This window comes from Carcharodon carcharias, chromosome 3 (assembly GCF_017639515.1).
Source record: "Carcharodon carcharias isolate sCarCar2 chromosome 3, sCarCar2.pri, whole genome shotgun sequence".
Lineage (NCBI taxonomy): Eukaryota > Metazoa > Chordata > Chondrichthyes > Lamniformes > Lamnidae > Carcharodon > Carcharodon carcharias.
The window spans coordinates 232847916-232866475 of NC_054469.1; the positions used below are offsets into that span (position 1 = coordinate 232847916).

Genomic DNA, 18560 nt, shown 5'->3' on the forward strand with positions numbered 1-18560 from the left:
TCCCGAGATATTCTGGTCTGCAGCTGAGTCCTCAAGGCTCAGAGTTGTCTGAAGCTACCTGTGATCATTAGCAAGCTCACATTCATAGGGGCATAGGAATCACTAAATGAAAAAAAGCTACAGTCCATCTAATTTGCCTTCAATCATCCCAGGCCTGGATCGTCCACAAAGTGGCAAACATCGTCGGATAGCCGCTTTGCTTGAAGGTTTCCATGCCTAGAAGCTGCTCTGCATATCCTGCTGTGTCTCCTGTACCTGGCTTCTCCATAAATGCGTCCATTGGAGTACTCCATCACAGCGTTGTAGCATTGGGCAGAAGACATGTCCCCTTTTTACAGCATTATCTACCGGGAATGTTAGTGAATAGGTGAATGCATGAATGAGTAGGTGGGTGAAGTAAATTGGTAGGGTGGCAGATGGGTGAGGTGGTAGGTTGGTAGGATGATAGGTAGGTGAGGTGCTAGGTGGTTAGGGAGGCAGGTTGGTAGGACAGCAGGGGATAGGTTGTTAGGTGGGTAGCATGGCAGGTGGGTGAGGTGGTAGGTGGGCTGGGATGGGTCGGGAGGGGTAGTAAGGTTGAAGGCTAGTCAGGTTGGGTTGGGGGGGCTAATTGGGTGTAGTCGGGTTATGTTGGGGGAGTAGTCAGAAGAGGTCGGGGGGCAGTCAGGGGGTTGGGGGGGGGGGTTCAGTTCTGTAGTTACCCAGAAGTTAGACTAGGGGCAGAATTTTCTGCCTGTCAGGCAGGCAGAGCTGGAGTGGTCCCGATTGGCACCCAGGATCGGGTCCGCGCCACCATTTTGCGAATTGCCAATTAAGGTCTGCCCAGCATATGAGCGGCGGTGGGTGTGCACAGACCGCTGGGTCCAATGGCCACCCAGCAGTCTGTTTAAAGGGAGGCCTGGCAGTCTCCAGTAGGCTGTTCATAATGGCCACTTCCAGGTCACACCACAGGGGGTTGGCTGAGCAGGGAACGCTAGAGGGAAGGGCAGAGGAGCAGGGTAGGCTGCAGGGTCTGCCCCAGGAGCAGTGCAGGCTGCAGGGTCTACCACAGGAGCAGGGCAGGCTGCAGGGTCTACCACAGGAGCAGGGTAGGCTGCAGGGTCTGCCCCAGGAGCAGGGCAGGCTGCAGGGTCTGCCCCAGGAGCAGGGTAGGCTGCAGAGTCTGCCCCAGGAACAGGGCAGGCTGCAGGGTCTGCCCCAGGAGCGGGGCAGGCTGCAGGGTCTGCCCCAGGAGCAGGGCAGGCTGCAGGGTCTGCCCCAGGAGCGGGGCAGGCTGCAGAGTCTGCCCCAGGAACAGGGCAGGCTGCAGGGTCTGCCCCAGGAGCAGGGCAGGCTGCAGGGTCTGCCACAGGAGCAGGGCCCGCCCCAGGAGCAGGGCAGGCTGCAGGGTCTGCCACAGGAGCAGGGCAGGCTGCAGGGTCTGCCACAGGAGCAAGGCAGGCTGCAGGGTCTGCCCCAGGAGCAGGGCAGGCTGCAGGGTAGGCCAGTGGGGGGCCAATGTGCCCCTTGCTTTTCAGATCATTGCCTTGCTGCCCGCCTTGAGGAGGTGGCAGCACGGTGGGAGGTGTTGATCCCCCAGGATGGGAGGAGGAGGAGGCCCCCCCCGCCACATGACGAAACGTGACTGGGAGGAGGTGGCGGAGGTGATGAGCTCCTGCGACATGATGCGGCGCAACTGGATCCAGTGCCATAAGTGCTTCAACAATTTGTTGCGCTCTGGAAGGGTGAGTACCATGTTGGTGTTGGACATTTAATCCAGCAGGTAGCCTTAGCCTTTGAGGCCCCCCACCCCACCTCCCCAAGTCTTACTGTCGTGACTGCATTGAATCATGTTGGGCATTTCTCGTATGTTGGGTGGGCAAGCAGATAGTGCCCATGCTTACATCAGCCTCAGTGGCTCATGAGGAGATGGATTCTCCCCCGCATCCTGTGTTGCTCTTAGTCGCACATGACTAGTCTGGGGGCAACCTGCAGGAGATGCAGCTAGGCGCATACTCAGAACTCTAACGCATGTCCTATTCACGGTGATGAGATTGTGGAAGGGGAGCCTCAAGGTCTTGTGGTCAATAGCCATCTGCTGCCCTCGACGCCGCACCTAGTTGCTCCTCCTTGCCATGGGAGCTAAGACCATGGGTTTCTTAAAGTGAAGTATGCAGAATGTGTCCAAGGTGGCTGTTGGGGGAGATGGGGTGGGGGGGGTGTTGGTTGGGAGCAGGCGTACTACCTTAGTGTGACTGATCAGCAGTAGCGGGGAGACGAGGCCTCAATCGCCTCTGCTCCAGGGGAAATATTCCCAGTCAATTCTATGTCTCCTCATAAGTCAAACTCTCCAGCCCATCCAGCATCCTGGTCAATGACCTCTGTACTCTCTCCACTCCAATCACATCCGTCCCATGAATTGCATTTCAGAACTGCATGCAGAAGTATCGCTGTGGCCTAGGCAGCATTTTCTTGCCTTGCAACATTATCTCCCTGCTCCTATACTCTATGCCTTGGCTAATAAAGGCAAGTATGGCATTTACCTTCTTAGACACCTTATGCACCTGTCCCGCTACCTTAAGGGACTTATTGACATGCACAGCAAGGTCCCTCTGATCATCCTTATTTTCTAAGGCCCTACCATTCATCGTATATTCTCGTGCCTTGTTTGTCCTGCCCGAGTGCACCACCTTACACTTATCCACATAATATTCCATTTGACATTCATTAGCCCATCTGACCAGCCTGTCTATATCCACCTGTAATGTAAGGCTATCCTTCTCACTATTTGCCACCCTGCCAATGTTCATGTCCATTGGTTCTGGAAGGTTGAGCGTATAATGAGCCAGGGGGAAAGGGATGAAGTGTGTCATTGTGTGCACGCTAACTGATCCACTGTCCTTATTGTTCATTTCAGCATCATCAGAGCATGGTCGCCAGGAGGAACTGCAGATCCCCCCTTTCACACCTGAGGGGCCTGAACTGTCACCTGCGTCACACCATTTCTGCGAGGCAGGCACCAGCGCAGATACTAGCACCTCAGTGGGCATTGCAACATCAGCTAGTGTCCCGGGGCACAGTGGAAGGACACGTTACAATCACCGGAGGAGGTGGCAGAGACAGAGAGGGCCGAAGGTGTCAGCAGCAGGAGGACTTCAAGGGACCAGGCACATGCTCAGCTGGTGTGTAATGATGTGCCTCTGGAGTCGTCCGCGATGCAGCAGCTGCAGGAAATGCAGCCGAGTGTGCGGGAGCATCTGGGAGTGATATGTGAGGCTGTGCTTTGCTTAGTGTCCGTGGTGGAGGAGTCCACACGGAGCATCAGTGATGCAATGAGCTTCATGGCAGAGGGTCATGCTTCCTACATGGAGTGGTGACTCTCGTGGAGAGGCACTTCCAGGAGAACAATCAGGTCCTCCTGGGGTTACGCTGGGACCTGCAAGCCCTCACAGCGCCAGTGGCCACAGCTGGTCATTGCCAATTGGAAGATGGTGTGGGCTTCAAGCTTCCCAGCTCATTGCCCATCCATCCATGGTGAGCAGGGAGGTCCGAGGCGATCTCACGTCGGCGGAGCAGCTGCCTGTCATTTCTGCGGGCTCCTCTCACGGCGCTCTGGTTGAGGGCACCAGCTACTCCTCCCCTCTCCCAGTGACTGCTTCATCAGGTGAGGCTGCGACGACTGGGGAGATGCCAGCTGTGGAACTGGCAGATCCCTCCAGGTGGGCCCAGCACACGCTCCACGGGCCAGAGGACAACCGCCAAGGTCATCAAGGCCAACAGGACAGCAGAGTCAGCAGGCTGTCTCAGATGCCACTCCAATCGATGGCGCGGCACCAAGACATAGCACCCGTAAACGAAAGCATAAGGCACCTTAGGCACACCATGGATTTCTCAACGGTGCTTTTGTGTTGGCCCGAGATTAGGTACTTATAATTATTTTCTGCTGGCTTAACGTTTTGTTTTCGACTTGAGAGAACTTCTGATGGTTAAAATAAAAATCAGATGTGTTATCATGGCTGAGGGTGGCTTCTTTGTTCTGCATTTGTATGTTTAAGATAAATGTCATGAGTGTTTGCGTGGACATTAAGGTTTATGTCCAAAGCCCTTAGTTCCTGCTGATGACCTGGCAGATTTAGCACTGAGGTGCCGAGTATGGAAGCGCCAGGCAAGGCTGGTCCTGCTGATCCATTTATGCGGAGCTAGCTGAAGGTTTGTTGGATTAAAGCCTCCCGGGTGTCCCTGCCTCCTTGGTGTAGTGCCAGGTCAGTGTTTAGCCTCTCAGCATTCCCCTGTGCCTCTTCATCCTAAGAATCAGTGCTGGACTCATCGTGTGCAGCCGCATCCACTGCACCGTCTTCATCGTCCACTGCCTTCCCCCCTTTCCAGTGCAAGATTGTGGAGAGGGCAGCATGCAACCACTATCACCAACACACAATCTGGGGGGTACTGGAGCGGTCCAGGCATCGAAAGCGCATCTTGAGAAGACCAATGGTTCTCTCCACCACAGCCCTTGTGAAGGTGTGGCTCCTATTGTACCGCTGCTCAGCTTCTGATATTGGATGGCGGAGAGGCATCATGAGCCACCTTCTGAGAGGATAGCCCTTGTCACCCAGCAGCCATCTATCAGCCAAGCCGGAGCACTGAAGAGCCTTGCACCTTGGAATGTCTGAGGATGTAGGCGTCGTGGGAGCTGCCTGGGTACCTTGCACAGACTTGTAGAATCAGCATCCTATGGTCACACACTATCTGCACGTTCATGGAGTGGAAGCCCTTCCTGTTGACGAAGGCACCGGGCTCACCTGCTGGCGCCTTGATGGCCACATGTGTACAGTCTATAGCACCCTGGACGCGGGGGAATCCAGCAATGGCTGCGAAACATCTGGCTCACTGTGCCTAGCTTGCCTGGTCCCAGTGGAAGTGGATTAAGGTCAATGCACGCCTGAACGGAACATCTGTAACCTGCTTGACACAAGTGTGGACAGCTGATCGGGAGACACTGCAAAGATCACCCACCGAGCTCTGGAAGAGCCAGAGGCATAGAAGTTGAGGGCAACTGTGAGCTTCAGAGCCACTGGCATGGGGTGTCCACCCATGCAGTTAGGAGAGATCTCGGGGCCAATCATCTGACAGATTTAGATGACTGTCTCCCTTGACAGTCGGAAGAGCCTCCTTCGGCACTGCACCTCAATCATACTGAGGTAGCTATCTGCTGCTTGTATATCCTGGCAGCAGGATAGTGGCATCTTCTGCGGCCCCTTCCACCTTGGACTACCTCCTGGCCCTGAGCCCCTTCTCCCAAAGGTGGCTCCCCTGGAGGCTGATTGTGCACTCCTGGCCTCCTCCTTATTCTAGCCCTCCCTTCCTCCTCAAAGGAGCTGCCTCCAGTAGACATGTCAGAACCCATACCCAGGCTAAGGGGAGACCTCCAGAAAGCTGCAGGCCTGATAAAGATTCCTGACTGCAGAGTGCTGACCTGAAGGTTCAAAGTACACAGAAAGCTGCTGGAATTCGTTCTGAACTGCTGCAGATCACACAGGCAAGTTTAAAAAACTTTCTCCAATAAATACTTGGCAGACCAGACTCATGGCCCCTCTGAGCCCTCTTATCCCGCCCGTGGATCAGGTTCATCAAAAAGTCTCCTACCCGCCTGCCCGCTGTGCCCGTGCGCCGACCCGAAGGTTACGCGGGAGCCTGAAAATCGCCATCGATTGACAAATTAAGGGCCTTAACTAGTCTGTTAATTAATGGCGGGTGCATGTCGATCTTCATCGCGCTCCCACCCAGCAAAATATCGCGATGGCACGCGGTAATGTCGGGGCGCTCGCCCGTAGTCCCCATGCATCATTTTACGTGCTGACAGGTGGGGCCCGTCCCCCTGCACGTTGAACAGAAAATTCTGCCCTAGGAGTTTTCTGGCTAACATTTCCTGGGTAACTATTCAGATAAATCCCATGGAACTGCCTGAGATCTCCTACGCTAGCTCAGAGTCAGAGATACTTGTGAAGGGTCCCAGGAAGGAGAGGAATTCCCCATCGGAAGTTCAAGCTTTCCAGCCAATTTCCTTGGAGGTCAGTGCATTGGGACGTCCACTGGGTCCCGATGGGTATCCGTGTCCTACGTCTGGTTTCCGACGATCCACCGACTGTAAGATCTGGGCTTTGGTGATGGAGCAGATTCAATCATGGTTTTCGAAAGAGAACTGGATAATTATCTGAAGGGAGAAAAATGCAGGATTATGGGGAAAAGTCAGAGGAATGGAATTGGCTGAGTTGCTTTTGCAAAGAGCCAACATGGACATGATGCACTGAATGGCCTCCTTCTCTGCTGTAACTATGCTATGATTTTTTGACAATAATGATGGATGTTGTTGACTAATCACAGCAATAAATATCTATCAATTGGTCTACAATAGACGCAGACATGAGGCAAGGAAAAGCTTAACGGTGGAGAGCTTTAGGATCCATCAGGCAAAGTCACCATTTTCCTCCCACACATGCTACATATACCAAGTGACACACCTAAGTTATTCTTATACTGTACCCCAGCATGTTACTTCCTGAAAGAAGTCCATCTAACTTACATTTGAATAGATAAATACTGAATGCTTCCAATATTTGCACTAAGAGCCTGTTCCATAGAATACTACTCACTCACTGAAATACTGGACCTAATTTTAACTCTATGTAAGTTTTTTGAGTGAACTAAAATTTCACTCATTGTTTCTGTACATAAATTTACCATACCCACCCCACTCCCTCTTGATGTCCTGGCAATGCTGTTTTGTTCTACTGTTCTGGACAAGGTGAAGTAACTTTGCATGGTCTGTGCCAGACTTGCCCAACCCACTGCCTGCAATGGCCCTCCATATGGCTCCAGCATGGTTGTGAAAAATGCCGGTAAGACGGCTCAGTGCGTTTGGAGATTTCTTCAGGGGCCTACTCCTCCAATCACAGCCTGTTTTTCTCCCATATTTGCTGCTGATAGGTTCAACAATCATGTTCTGGCCACAGGAGGCCCATCAGTCTCACCACTCTGGCTTGGAAGGGGGTGGCAGAGGTGGTCAGTGCTAATGCTGCACATGAGTGGTCAGCCATTCAGCACAGAAAACGGTTGAATGATCTCATATATGCCTCCAGGGTAGAACTCCTTTGGTTGGCCCTTAAGCTATTAACTGATAAGTCAGCAGTCAGTCAAAAAATACTTCCTTTTTCTAATGCGTGAGTGAAAGGTTCCGCTTCAAAGTCTAAGCTCATGCTGCGAAGGAAACCGTGGACATTGTGTGGTGAGGACAGAAGTTGTTCAAAGAATAAAAAAACACTCTGCGCATCTAAGTTCTACACCAGCAAAAAGATGGAGAAGGTAAAACCTCTTTTTAATATGTAAACTATCACTTTTATTTTGATGACATGCTTACTCGTTCTGCATTTTTTTAGTACTGTTGAAGTAAATGCATGAGTCATTCTAGTTTCAGTAACTGGGGATTGTAAATACTGGACATAAGAATTAGAATTAACTGTTTAATTTACATTTCAGTTTTTACTAATTGCCAGTGTTCTATTTTCAGATATCTATTACCGAGTTTCCAGTCACCAGTGACAATAATTTGTACCTTGACATGCTTGATCCTTCACTGTTTGCAACACCCTGTGAAACATCAGGCATCAGAAACTTTGGGAAGGTTTTCATGCCCTGTTTTTATTCAGTTGTATTTGTGACAGGGCTTCTGGGGAATTCTTTGGTCATTGTGACATATGTTTACTATGAGAAGCTGAAGACCGTGACAGATGTCTACATGATGAATCTGGCGATTGCTGACTTGCTCTTTCTCTGCACCCTGCCATTCTGGGCAGTTGATGCATACACTGGATGGATTTTTGGAACTTATATGTGCAAAATTGTGAACGGGGCATACACTGTCAACTTCTACAGTTGCATGCTAATACTCACCTGTGTGAGTGTCAACAGGTACAAAGCCATTGTTCAAGCAACAAAAATGGTCAACAGTAAAAATAAAAGATTTCACAATAAGTTAGTTTGTGTAGGGGTTTGGGGATTCGCAATCATTTTGACTCTTCCAGAATTCATATTAAGTGAAGCATATACTGATATGTCTGATAAAACTATTTGTATTATGATGTATCCTTCCAATTCTGGCAGCATCATCAAAGTGGGAGTGTATGTAACACAAATGGTAGTGGGATTTCTGATATCCTTTGTGGCCATGATCATTTGTTACTCAATCATTGCAAAAACTCTGTTCCAGCAAAAGAGTTTTCAGAAGCATAAATCTTTAAAGATTATCATTGCAGTTGTAGTTGCATTTGTGATTTGTGAACTGCCATTCAACATTGTCTTGTTGATGCAAGCTCTACAGATCTTCAGTGAAGAAATCCCTAGTTGTGAATACACTGCAAATGTAGACTATGCAATTATTGTAACAGAGAGTATTGCATTTGTACATTGCTGTCTCAATCCTATTCTTTATGTATTTCTTGGAGTGAAGTTTAGAAATAACTTTCTGAAGATTTTAAAAGATGCTAGATGTATTAGTCAAAAACAATTGGCTGAGTATCTGAAAACTGAGTCTGAGACATCACAACCTGTATCGGGTTTATCTGAAACAACAAGTGTGCATCCTTTATAACAGATACTGGATGTATAATTGTAAATTTTAGATAATGGCACTAGAATTCCATAAGTGTTCTCCCGGTCCCCTCCCATAGCTTTGGAAGGACAACGACAATTCTGCTTTCTAAAAGTGGCCCACTAGGCACTCATGTGCCTGCTATGGCATTATAAAGACAACAACATTGCTATTGTCTACTTCTAATTCTGAACTCCTGTTCCTCTCCCACTTAATGTTCTTTACAAAATGCTTTATACTGTACATATACTAACTCAGTGATTGAAAAGTGGCTATACAGGGACTTGGCATCATAGGAATTTTTGTGCAGCTCATTAAGGGCCAGAATTTGGCCTGATTAGGGTTCCCCAATCTCTCCAACTTTGAAGGAAAAGCTGAAGAAACAACTTAAACTACAGATTTTACCAATTACACCTTTTTCTGAGTTCCACTGATTTAATGTCGAAGTTGTACCAGAAGATCAGGGTTTTGAACATGGCCACACTAGCTCAGTTAAGTTGAATTCCATGCTGTATAGGTTTCTTATTTACTATCTTTAAACCAAAATTAAGTAGTGTTTAATACCTATAAGTATAAAATGTGTTTAATTAAGTACAAGTATGTAACTACACACTTAAATATTTGTTCAATATGTCTAAGTTCACTAACGTCTCAATCCTATTCTTTCCGTATTTCTCGGCGTGAAGTTTAGATACAGTTTGTATTAGCCAAAAAATATTGGTTGCAGTTATGAAATATTGATGTGAGATATCACAGCCTGTGACAAGGGCATCTGACGTGGTTAAGAATGAAAGTTCAAGCATTTAAGTGAAATAGCAGCATTTGGAAAAGAGTCACTAATCCATATGTAATTTTTACGAATATTGACTGACCATTTTTATTTCAAATTTCTAACATTTGCTGTTGTGATTTTAGATGTATTTTTCTATAAATTATTTTGTATGTATTGTAATTCTGTGCTGTAACTTTTCTATGGTTCTAATTAAAAGCTCAAAATTGGGGAATTTTGAAAAACAAAACATTTTAAATAGCTTGCATTATTTTAAAGACATATTTTTGTTATAATTGCAATTATTTGCCTCCTTCTTTGATTCTTTACAGTGCAGTAATAACAGTGATTCTGCGTTTATCTCCTGAGTTTTGATATGGATTTTCTTTCCATAGGCTGTCTGTAGTGGATTATTACTTAACTGTATAACCTCACAAATTTGATTTTCTTGATAGTAATCTTACGGTTTAAAAACTGGATTACTTAATATTTTTTGTTTAAAAAATTTAAAAAAATCTCGTTTTGTTTTTGATTTATTGTTACTGTGACTTGGACTTGAATTTGACCACCTGCTACTGGGTCTGACCACCCAAAGTCTTTTGCCCTATACCACCAACCCCCTCTCCCCTTTCCTGTTGTCTGAGCAATTTAGCAACATGTATGGATTTTTCTCCTTGGCCTTGGCACATAATTCCATTATTACAGAAGGAAAGGAACAGCAGCACATGTCGGAGGGAAGAAGAATCGGGCATCATGCCAAAATGATGCATGACTTACCAGGTCCGATGAGGATTTCTGTGGGGAGCTCTGAACTGGAAGGATTTGCATCTGTGACCTGATCCATTTGGATCTCAAATCATGCTCTTCAGGATGCTCATCATCTGCTCTCTTGGCAGCAATGGAGGTAATCGCTGCCTTCAGATTTTCCAATTTAAGCTTCTCTCAGGCAGCTATGGACGATCTCTGAAACATACTCCAACAGGGGAGTATTGGCATGCATAGACCAGGTCACTGTTGCCTTTACAGCTCACTTGATGAGCTGTCACATCGCAGCCAGGCACCAGAGAGGAAAGGTCACAGCTCTTTGGGGTTGCTAGCTTCCCCATCAATGTTGGATATAATGTACCCTCTCATCTATGCACACGAAAGGGGTTCCATAAATATGCATGACACCATTTAGAAGATTCGGACCTCCTTGACCTCTTCAAGATCCATCTGACCTTAGCTGGAGAATCACCTGTAATGGCTTCTCTTCCTGTTCCTGCACTGTTAGTTTTGTTGTCCCCCAAGGATCTATCCTTGGCTCCCTCCTATTTCATATCTACATATTGCTGCTTGTTGACATCATCTGAAAACACGTCAGTTTCCACATGTACGTTGATGACATCCACCAACCCCACCTCTGTTTAAAACTCTCCACTGTCTCTAGATTGTCAAACTCCTTCTCCAACATTCAGTGCTGGATATGTAGAAATGTTCTATAAGTGAATACTAGGAAGACTGAAGCCATTGGTTTCTGAACGTGCGACAAATTCTGTTCCCTAGATACCAACTCGTGTTGTCCCTGGTCACTGTCTGAGACAGATTACACAACACTGAAGTCATATTTGACTCCAATTTGAGCATCTGACCTCATATCCATGCCACCACTAAACCTACTTACTTCCACTTTTGTAATTTTGCCTCTGCTTATAACCCTATAAGGGGAGGCGATGGTGTAGGATTGTCACTGGACGAGTAATCCAGAGACCCAAGGTAATGCTCTGGGGTCTGGGTTCAAATCTTGCCATGGCAGATAGTGGAATTTGAATTCAATAAAAATCTGGAATAAAAAGTCTAATGATGACCGTGAAACTATTGTCGATTGTTGTGAAAACCCATCTGGTTCACTAATGCCCTTTTGGGAGGGAAATCTGCCATCCTTACCTGGTCTGGCCTACATGTGACTCCAGATCGCAGCAAGGTGGTTGACTCTCAAATGCCCTCTGAAATGGCCTAGCAAGCCACTCAGTTATATCAAACTGCTACAAATTCTCAAAAAAGGAATGAAATCGGATGGACCACCCAGTATCGACTTAGGCAGCGGAAACTTCCTCCTTACTACATCCGGGGGCTAGTGTCAAAATTGAGAGAGCTGTCTCACAGACGAGTCAAGAAACAGCCTGACATAGTTATCCTCATGGAATCATACCTTACAGATAATGTCTCAGACACCACCATCACCATCCCTGGGTATGTCCTGTCCCACTGGCAGGACTGAGCCAACATAGGTGGCGGCACAATGGTATACTGTGGGAGGGAGTTGCCCTGGGAATCCTCAACATCAACTTTGGACCCATGAAGTCTCATGGCATCAGGTCAAACATGGGCAAGGAAACCTCCTGTGATTACTGTGTACCGCCCTCCCTCAGCCGATGAATCAATCCTCCTCCATGTTGAACACCACTTGGAGGAAGCGCTGAGGGTGGCTAGGGCGCAGAATGTACTCAGGGTGGGGGACTTCAATGTCCACCACCAAGAGTGGCTTGGTAGCACCGCTGCTGACTGAGCTGGCCAAGTCCTAAAGAATATAGCTGCTAGACTGAGCAAGCAGTAGATGGTGAGGGAACCAACAAGAGGGAAAAACATACTTGATCTCATCCTCTCCAACCTACCTGCCGCAGATGCATCTGTCCATGACAGTGTCAGCAGGAGTGACCACCGCACAGTCGTTGTGGAGATGAAGTCCTGGCTTCGCATTGAGGATACCCTCCATTGTGTTATATGGCACTACCACCATACTAAATGGGATAGATTTCGAACTAGCAACTCAAGACTGGGCATCCATGAGGCGCTGTGGGCCATCAGTAGCAGCAGAATTGTACTCAAACACAATCTGTAACCTCATGGCCTCCATATCTCTCACCTACCATTACCATCAAGCCAGGGGATCAACCCTGCTCAATGAAGAGTGCAGGAGGGCATGCCAGGAGCAGCACCAGGCATACCTTAAAAATGAGGTGCCAACCTGGTGAAGCTATAACATAGGACTGCCTGCGTGCTAAACAGCATAAGCAGCAAATGAGCGTCGGCTCATCCGACGCCTCAACAAGAAACTTTTTCTCTTTCTCTCAAGTGCTAAGGAACGCAAGCTCCAACAACTCATCGACACCAACACCCATCTAGGACCCTCCACCCCTGCCTGTCTGTCCCCACCCCATCTTCCAATCCCAAACCCAGCCGTGTATTCACTATACCCCCTGACCTTCCCCTCTCCGATGCTGAACGTTCAGTGCTCAGCAAAGGACTTAGTTTCATATCCTTACGCCCTCACCTCAATGAATTTCGGGCTCGGCATGATGCTGAACTCTTCTTCCGCCGTCTTCGTCTCCGGGCTCACTTCTTTGGACAGGAGTCCTCTCCCAGTTCAACGGATCCTTTTACCCATCTCCAATATTCTCCCTCCACCTGGACCCCTCCCTCTGGATTCTTACCTTCTCTTGATCTTTTCATTGAGAACTGTCGGCGCGACATTAGTCGTCTCAATTTCTCTGCTCCTCTCACCCATTCTAACCTGTTTCTCTCTGAACTTACTGCACTCCATTCTCTCAGGTCCAACCCTGACATTGTCATCAAACCCGCTGACAAGGGTGGTGCTGTTGTTGTCTGGCGCACTGACCTCTACCTCGCAGAGGCTGAGCGTCAACTCACAGACACTTCCTCCTACCTCTCCCTGGACCATGACCCCACCACTGAACATCAAGCCATTGTTTCCAGGACTGTCACTGACCTCATCTCCTCTGGGGATCTCCCTCCCACAGCTTCCAACCTGATAGTCGCCCAACCTCGGACGGCCCGCTTCTATCTCCTACCCAAAATCCACAAACAGAACTGCCCCGGTAGACCGATCGTCTCAGCTTGCTCCTGCCCCACAGAACTCATTTCTCGTTATCTTGACTCCCTTCTCTCTCCCCTTGTCCAGTCCCTTCCCACCTACATCCGTGATTCCTCTGACACCTTACGTCACATCAACAATTTCCAGTTCCCTGGCCCCAACCGCTTCCTCTTCACCATGGACGTCCAATCCCTCTACACCTCCATCCCCTGACGGCCCTTAGCTTCTTCCTCGAACAGAGGCCCGAACAATCCCCATCCACCACTACTCTCCTCCGTCTGGCTGCACTTGTTCTCACGCTGAACAATTTCTCCTTCAACTCCTCTCACTTCCTCTAAATAAAAGGTGTGGCTATGGGTACCCGCATGGGCCCCAGCTATGCCTGTCTCTTTATGGGGTATGTGGAACATTCCTTGTTGCAGTCCTACTCCGGCCCCCTTCCACAACTCTTTCTCCGGTACAACGATGATTACTTCGGTGCCGCTTCATGCTCTCGTTGGGACTTGGAAAAATTTTATTAATTTTGCTTTACAATCTCCACCCCTCCATCATTTTCACGTGGTCCATCTCTGACACTTCCCTTCCCTTCCTTGACCTCTCTGTCTCAATCTCTGGTGATAGACTGTCCACCAATATCCATTACAAACCCACCGACTCCCACAGCTATCTCGACTACAGCTCCTCACACCCCGCTTCCTGTAAGGACTCCATCCCATTCTCTCAGTTCCTTCGCCTCCGTCGCATCTGTTCCGATGATGCTACCTTCAAAAACAGTTCTTCTGACATGTCCTCCTTCTTCCTTAACCGAGGTTTTCCACCCACGGTCGTTGACAGGGCCCTCAACCGTGTCCGGCCCATCTCCCGCGCATCCGCCCTCACGCCTACTGCTCCCTCCCAGAAACATGATAGGGTCCCCCCTGTCCTCACTTATCACCCCACCAGCGTCCGCATTCAAAGGATCATCCTCCGCCATTTCCGCCAACTCCAGCATGATGCCACCACCAAACACATCTTCCCTTCACCCCCCACCTATCGGCATTCCGTAGGGATCGTTCCCTCCGGGACACCCTGGTCCACTCCTCCATCACCCCCTACTCCTCAACCCCCTCCTATGGCACCACCCCATGCCCACGCAAAAGATGCAACACCTGCCCCTTCACTTCCTCTCTCCTCACCGTCCAAGGACCCAAACACTCCTTTCAAGTGAAGCAGCATTTCACTTGCATTTCCCCCAACTTAGTCTACTGCATTCGTTGCTCCCAATGTGGTCTCCTCTACATTGGAGAGACCAAACGTAAACTGGGCGACTGCTTTGCAGAACACCTGCGGTCTGTCCGCAAGAATGACCCAACCTCCCTGTCGCTTGCCATTTTAACACTCCACCCTGCTCTCTTGCCCACATGTCTGTCCTTGGCTTGCTGCATTGTTCCAGTGAAGCCCAACGCAAACTGGAGGAACAACACCTCATCTTCCGACTAGGCACTTTACAGCCTTCTGGACTGAATACTGAATTCAACAACTTTAGGTCGTGAGCTCCCTCCTCCATCCCCACCCCCTTTCTGGTTTCCCCTTCCTTTTTTTCCCCAATAAATTATATAGATTTTCCTTTTCCCACCTATTTCCATTATTTAAAAAAAAATTTTTAAAAAATATTTTATGCTCTCCCCACCCCCACTAGAGCTATACCTTGAGTGCCCTGCCATCCATTCTTAATTAGCACATTCGTTTAGATAATATCACCAACTTTAACTTTAACACCTATGTGTTCTTTTGTTCTATTGTTGTTGACATCTTTTGATGATCTGCTTCTATCACTGCTTGTTTGTCCCTTCAACCACACCCCCACTCCACTTCTCTCTCTCTCCGCCCCCCCACACACACATCTTAAACCAGCTTATATTTCAACTCTTTCTTGGACTCGAACTCAAGTTCTGTCAAAGGGTCATGAGGACTCGAAACGTCAACTCTTTTCTTCTCTGCCGATGCTGCCAGACCTGCTGAGTTTTTCCAGGTAATTCTGTTTTTGTTTTTGTTTTGGATTTCCAGCATCCGCAGTTTTTTTGTTTTTATATAAGTGACAGACAGAGCTAAGCGATTGCACAACCAATGGATCAGATTTAATCTCTGCAGTCCCGCCAGTCGTGAATGGTGGTGGACAATTAAACAGCTCACTGGAGGAGGAGGCTCCACAAATATTCCCATCCTCGATGATGGAGGAGCCGAGCAGATCAGTGCAAAAGATAAGGCTGAAGCATTTGCTACCATCTTCAGCCAGAAGTGCCAAGTAGATGATCCACCTCGGCCTCCTCTGGAGGTCCCCAGTATCACAGATGCTAGTCTTCAGCCAATTTGATTCACTCCACGTGATATCAAGAAATGGCTGAAGGCACTGGATACTGCAAAAGCTATGAGCCCTGACAATATTCCAGCAATAATACTGACGACTTGTGCTCCAGAGCTTGCCGTGCCCCTAGCCAAACTGTTCCTGTACAGCTACAACACTGGCATCTATCCGGCTATGTGGAAAATTGCCCAGATATGTCCTGTACACAAAAAGCAGGACAAATCCAACCCGGCTAATTATAGCCCCACCAGTCTACTCTCCATCATCAGTAAAGTTATAGAAGGGGTCATCAATAGTGCTATCAAGTGGCACTTGCTTAGCAATAACCTGCTCACTGATGCCCAGTTTGGGTTATGCCAGGACCACTCAGTTCCTGACCTCATTACAGCCTTGGTTTAAACATGGACAAAGAGCTGAACTCTGGGAGGTGAGGTGAGAGTGACTGCCCTTGAGGTCAAGGCAGCATTTGACAAGTGTGGCATCAAGGAGCCCTAGCTAAACTAGAGTTAATCGGAATCAGGGGGAAAACTCTCCACTGGTTGGAGTCAAACCTAGCACAAAGGAAGCTGGTTGTGGTTGTTAGAGGTCAGTCATCTCAGCTCCAAGACATCATTGCAGGAGTTCCTCAGGGTAGTGTCCTCAGCCCAACCAGCTTCAGCTGCTTCATCAATGACCTTCCTTCCATCATAAGGTCAGAAGTGGGGATGTTCGCTGATGATTGCACAATATTAGCACCATTCGCGACTCCTTAGATACTGAAGCAGTCTATGTCCAAATGCAGCAAGACCTGGACAATATCCAGACTTGGGCTGACAAGTGGCAAGTAACATTTCCACCACACAAGTGTCAGGCAATGACCATCTCCAACAAGAGAGAATCCAACCATTGCCCCTTGATGTTCAATGGCATGACCATTACTGAATCCCCCACTATCAACATCCTAGGGGTTACCATTGACCAGAAACTGAACTGGACTAGCCGTATGCATACTGTGGCTACAAGAGCAGGTCAGAGGCTAGGAATAATGTGACGAGTAACCCACCTCCTGAAACCCCAAAGCCTCTCCGCCATCTACAAGGCACAAGTCAGGAGTGTGATGGAATACTCCCCACTTGCCTGGATGAGTGCAGTCCCCACAACACTCAAGGAGCTTGACACCATCCAGGACAAAGCAGCCCACTTGATTGGCACCACATCCACAAACATTCACTCCCTCCACCACCGACGCACAGTAGCAGCAGCGTGTACCATCTACAAGATGCACTGCAGGACTTCACCAAGGCTCCTTCGGCAGCACCTTCCAAACTCATGACCACTACCATCTAGAAGGACAAGGGCAGGAAATAGCTGGGAAAACCACCATCTAGAAGTTCCCTTCCAAGTCACTCATCGTCCTGACTTGGAAATATTTCACTGTTTCTTCACCGTCGCTGGGTCAAAATCCTGGAACTCCCTTCCTAACAGCACTGTGGGTGTGCCAACAACACATAGACTGCAGCGGTTCAAGAAGGCAGTTCACTACCACCTTCTCAAGGGCAACTAGGGATGGGCAATAAATGCTGGCCCAGCCAGCAAAGCTCACATCCCATGAATGAATAGAAAATACGCCTCATCCATGTCTCTGTTACCTCTAGACTTGGCTATGCCAATGTACCCTTGGCTGGCCTCCCAAATTCCACCCTCTGTAAACTTGAGGCCATCCAAATCTCTGCTGTCTGTGTCTCAACTCACACCAAGTCCCATTCACCCACCACTCCTTTGCTTGCTGATCTACGCTGGTTCGCAGTTAAGCAATGTCTTAATTTTTAAATTCTCGTTTGCGTTTTCAAATCTCTCCATGGCCTCACCCTTTTTACTTAGTGTCACAAATAATAGTTCTGGCAAGCGTAGGACCTGCACACCCAGGAGTAGTGCCTCTTGTCTTCCAATGCTTCCGGCAGGGCTGCATCATTGAAGTTATGTGTCCTTCGCATAGGGCTATCAATTACAATTAAATGCATTCCTGGTGGTTTCATCACATGACTTTCCCATATGCTACAGCCATTAGTCGGCCAACACATCCTTGTGACGTACTGCCTTTCTATGCCAATTTGAAAGTAAAAAGACTCATTGTACTTGATCAGTGGGCTTGCGCATGAGTAGGGGAAAGACCCCATGCTGAGTGAGACACAGCCAGAGTGAGTGCGGGTATTGGCAATTTGGTGCACAGTGGCAATTTGGTGCATAGGGGAAGAGGTGCTCTTTGTATTTTTTCTTTGCTATCCAATTTCTTAAATCTTCAGAGAGTGGTCTTGCCCAACTGCAGCAGTATAGGCTACAAGGGAGAGAAATGACTGGTGAGTAGTGGGTAAGGTCGGGTAAGTATTTACTACTTTTATCGTTTATAGTTTAAGGTCTTTTTTGTGTATATTCTGTAGTAATGAGGATTAGGAAAGAAGGGCCCTAGAGTAATTGATTTAAAAGGTTTAGTTTAAAGGGATAAGTCATGGCAGGAGAGCTCAAAACCGTGGTGTGCTCCTCGTGCTCCATGTTGGCAGCAGGAACAGTTTCAGTGCCTGGGACCACCAACATGTGTGCTAGAAGTGTGTCCAGCTGCAGCTCCTGGAAGCTTGGGTTTCAGAGCTGGAGCAGCAGCTGGGGACATTGTGGAGCATCCATGAGTCTGAGAGCTTCGTGGATAGCACGTTTAGAGAGGTGATCACAACGTAGCTGAAGGGACTTGAGGAAGGAAGAGAATGGGTGATCACCAGGCAGTCCAAGAGAAACAGGCAGGTAGTTCAGGAGTCCCCTGGGGTCCTGCTCGCAAATTGGTATTCCATTTTGGAGGCTGATGAAGGTGCTGTTTCCTCCAGTGAGTGAAGACAGAGCCAAGCTTCTGGCACCATAAGCAGCCTGTCTGTACAGGAGTGGAGGAAGAGAGGAAGAGTAATAGTAATAGGGGATTCTATAG

General features: G+C 48.3%; 2 protein-coding genes across 7 annotated transcripts in view; one reads left to right on the plus strand and one right to left on the minus strand.

Moving 5' to 3' along the window:
- The window catches only part of fyco1a (FYVE and coiled-coil domain autophagy adaptor 1a), a 197237-nt gene that overhangs the window by 49336 nt on the left and 129341 nt on the right, over nt 1–18560 (minus strand). The window lies entirely within an intron of this gene.
- LOC121276198 (C-C chemokine receptor type 9-like) lies at nt 7185–9642 on the plus strand. The gene is made up of 2 exons (XM_041184339.1): nt 7185–7338; nt 7544–9642. The coding sequence occupies exons 1-2, from the start codon at nt 7231–7233 to the stop codon at nt 8621–8623; spliced, it is 1188 nt and encodes a 395-aa protein (XP_041040273.1). The 5' UTR covers nt 7185–7230; the 3' UTR covers nt 8624–9642.

Bases quoted from the DNA above. Each gene is read 5' to 3' on its own strand.
- LOC121276198 (XM_041184339.1), top strand. From the start codon at position 7,231: ATGCTGCGAAGGAAACCGTGGACATTGTGTGGTGAGGACAGAAGTTGT. The intron at 7,339-7,543 runs GTAAAACCTCTT...TTCTATTTTCAG, and splicing joins CCAGCAAAAAGATGGAGAAG to ATATCTATTACCGAGTTTCC.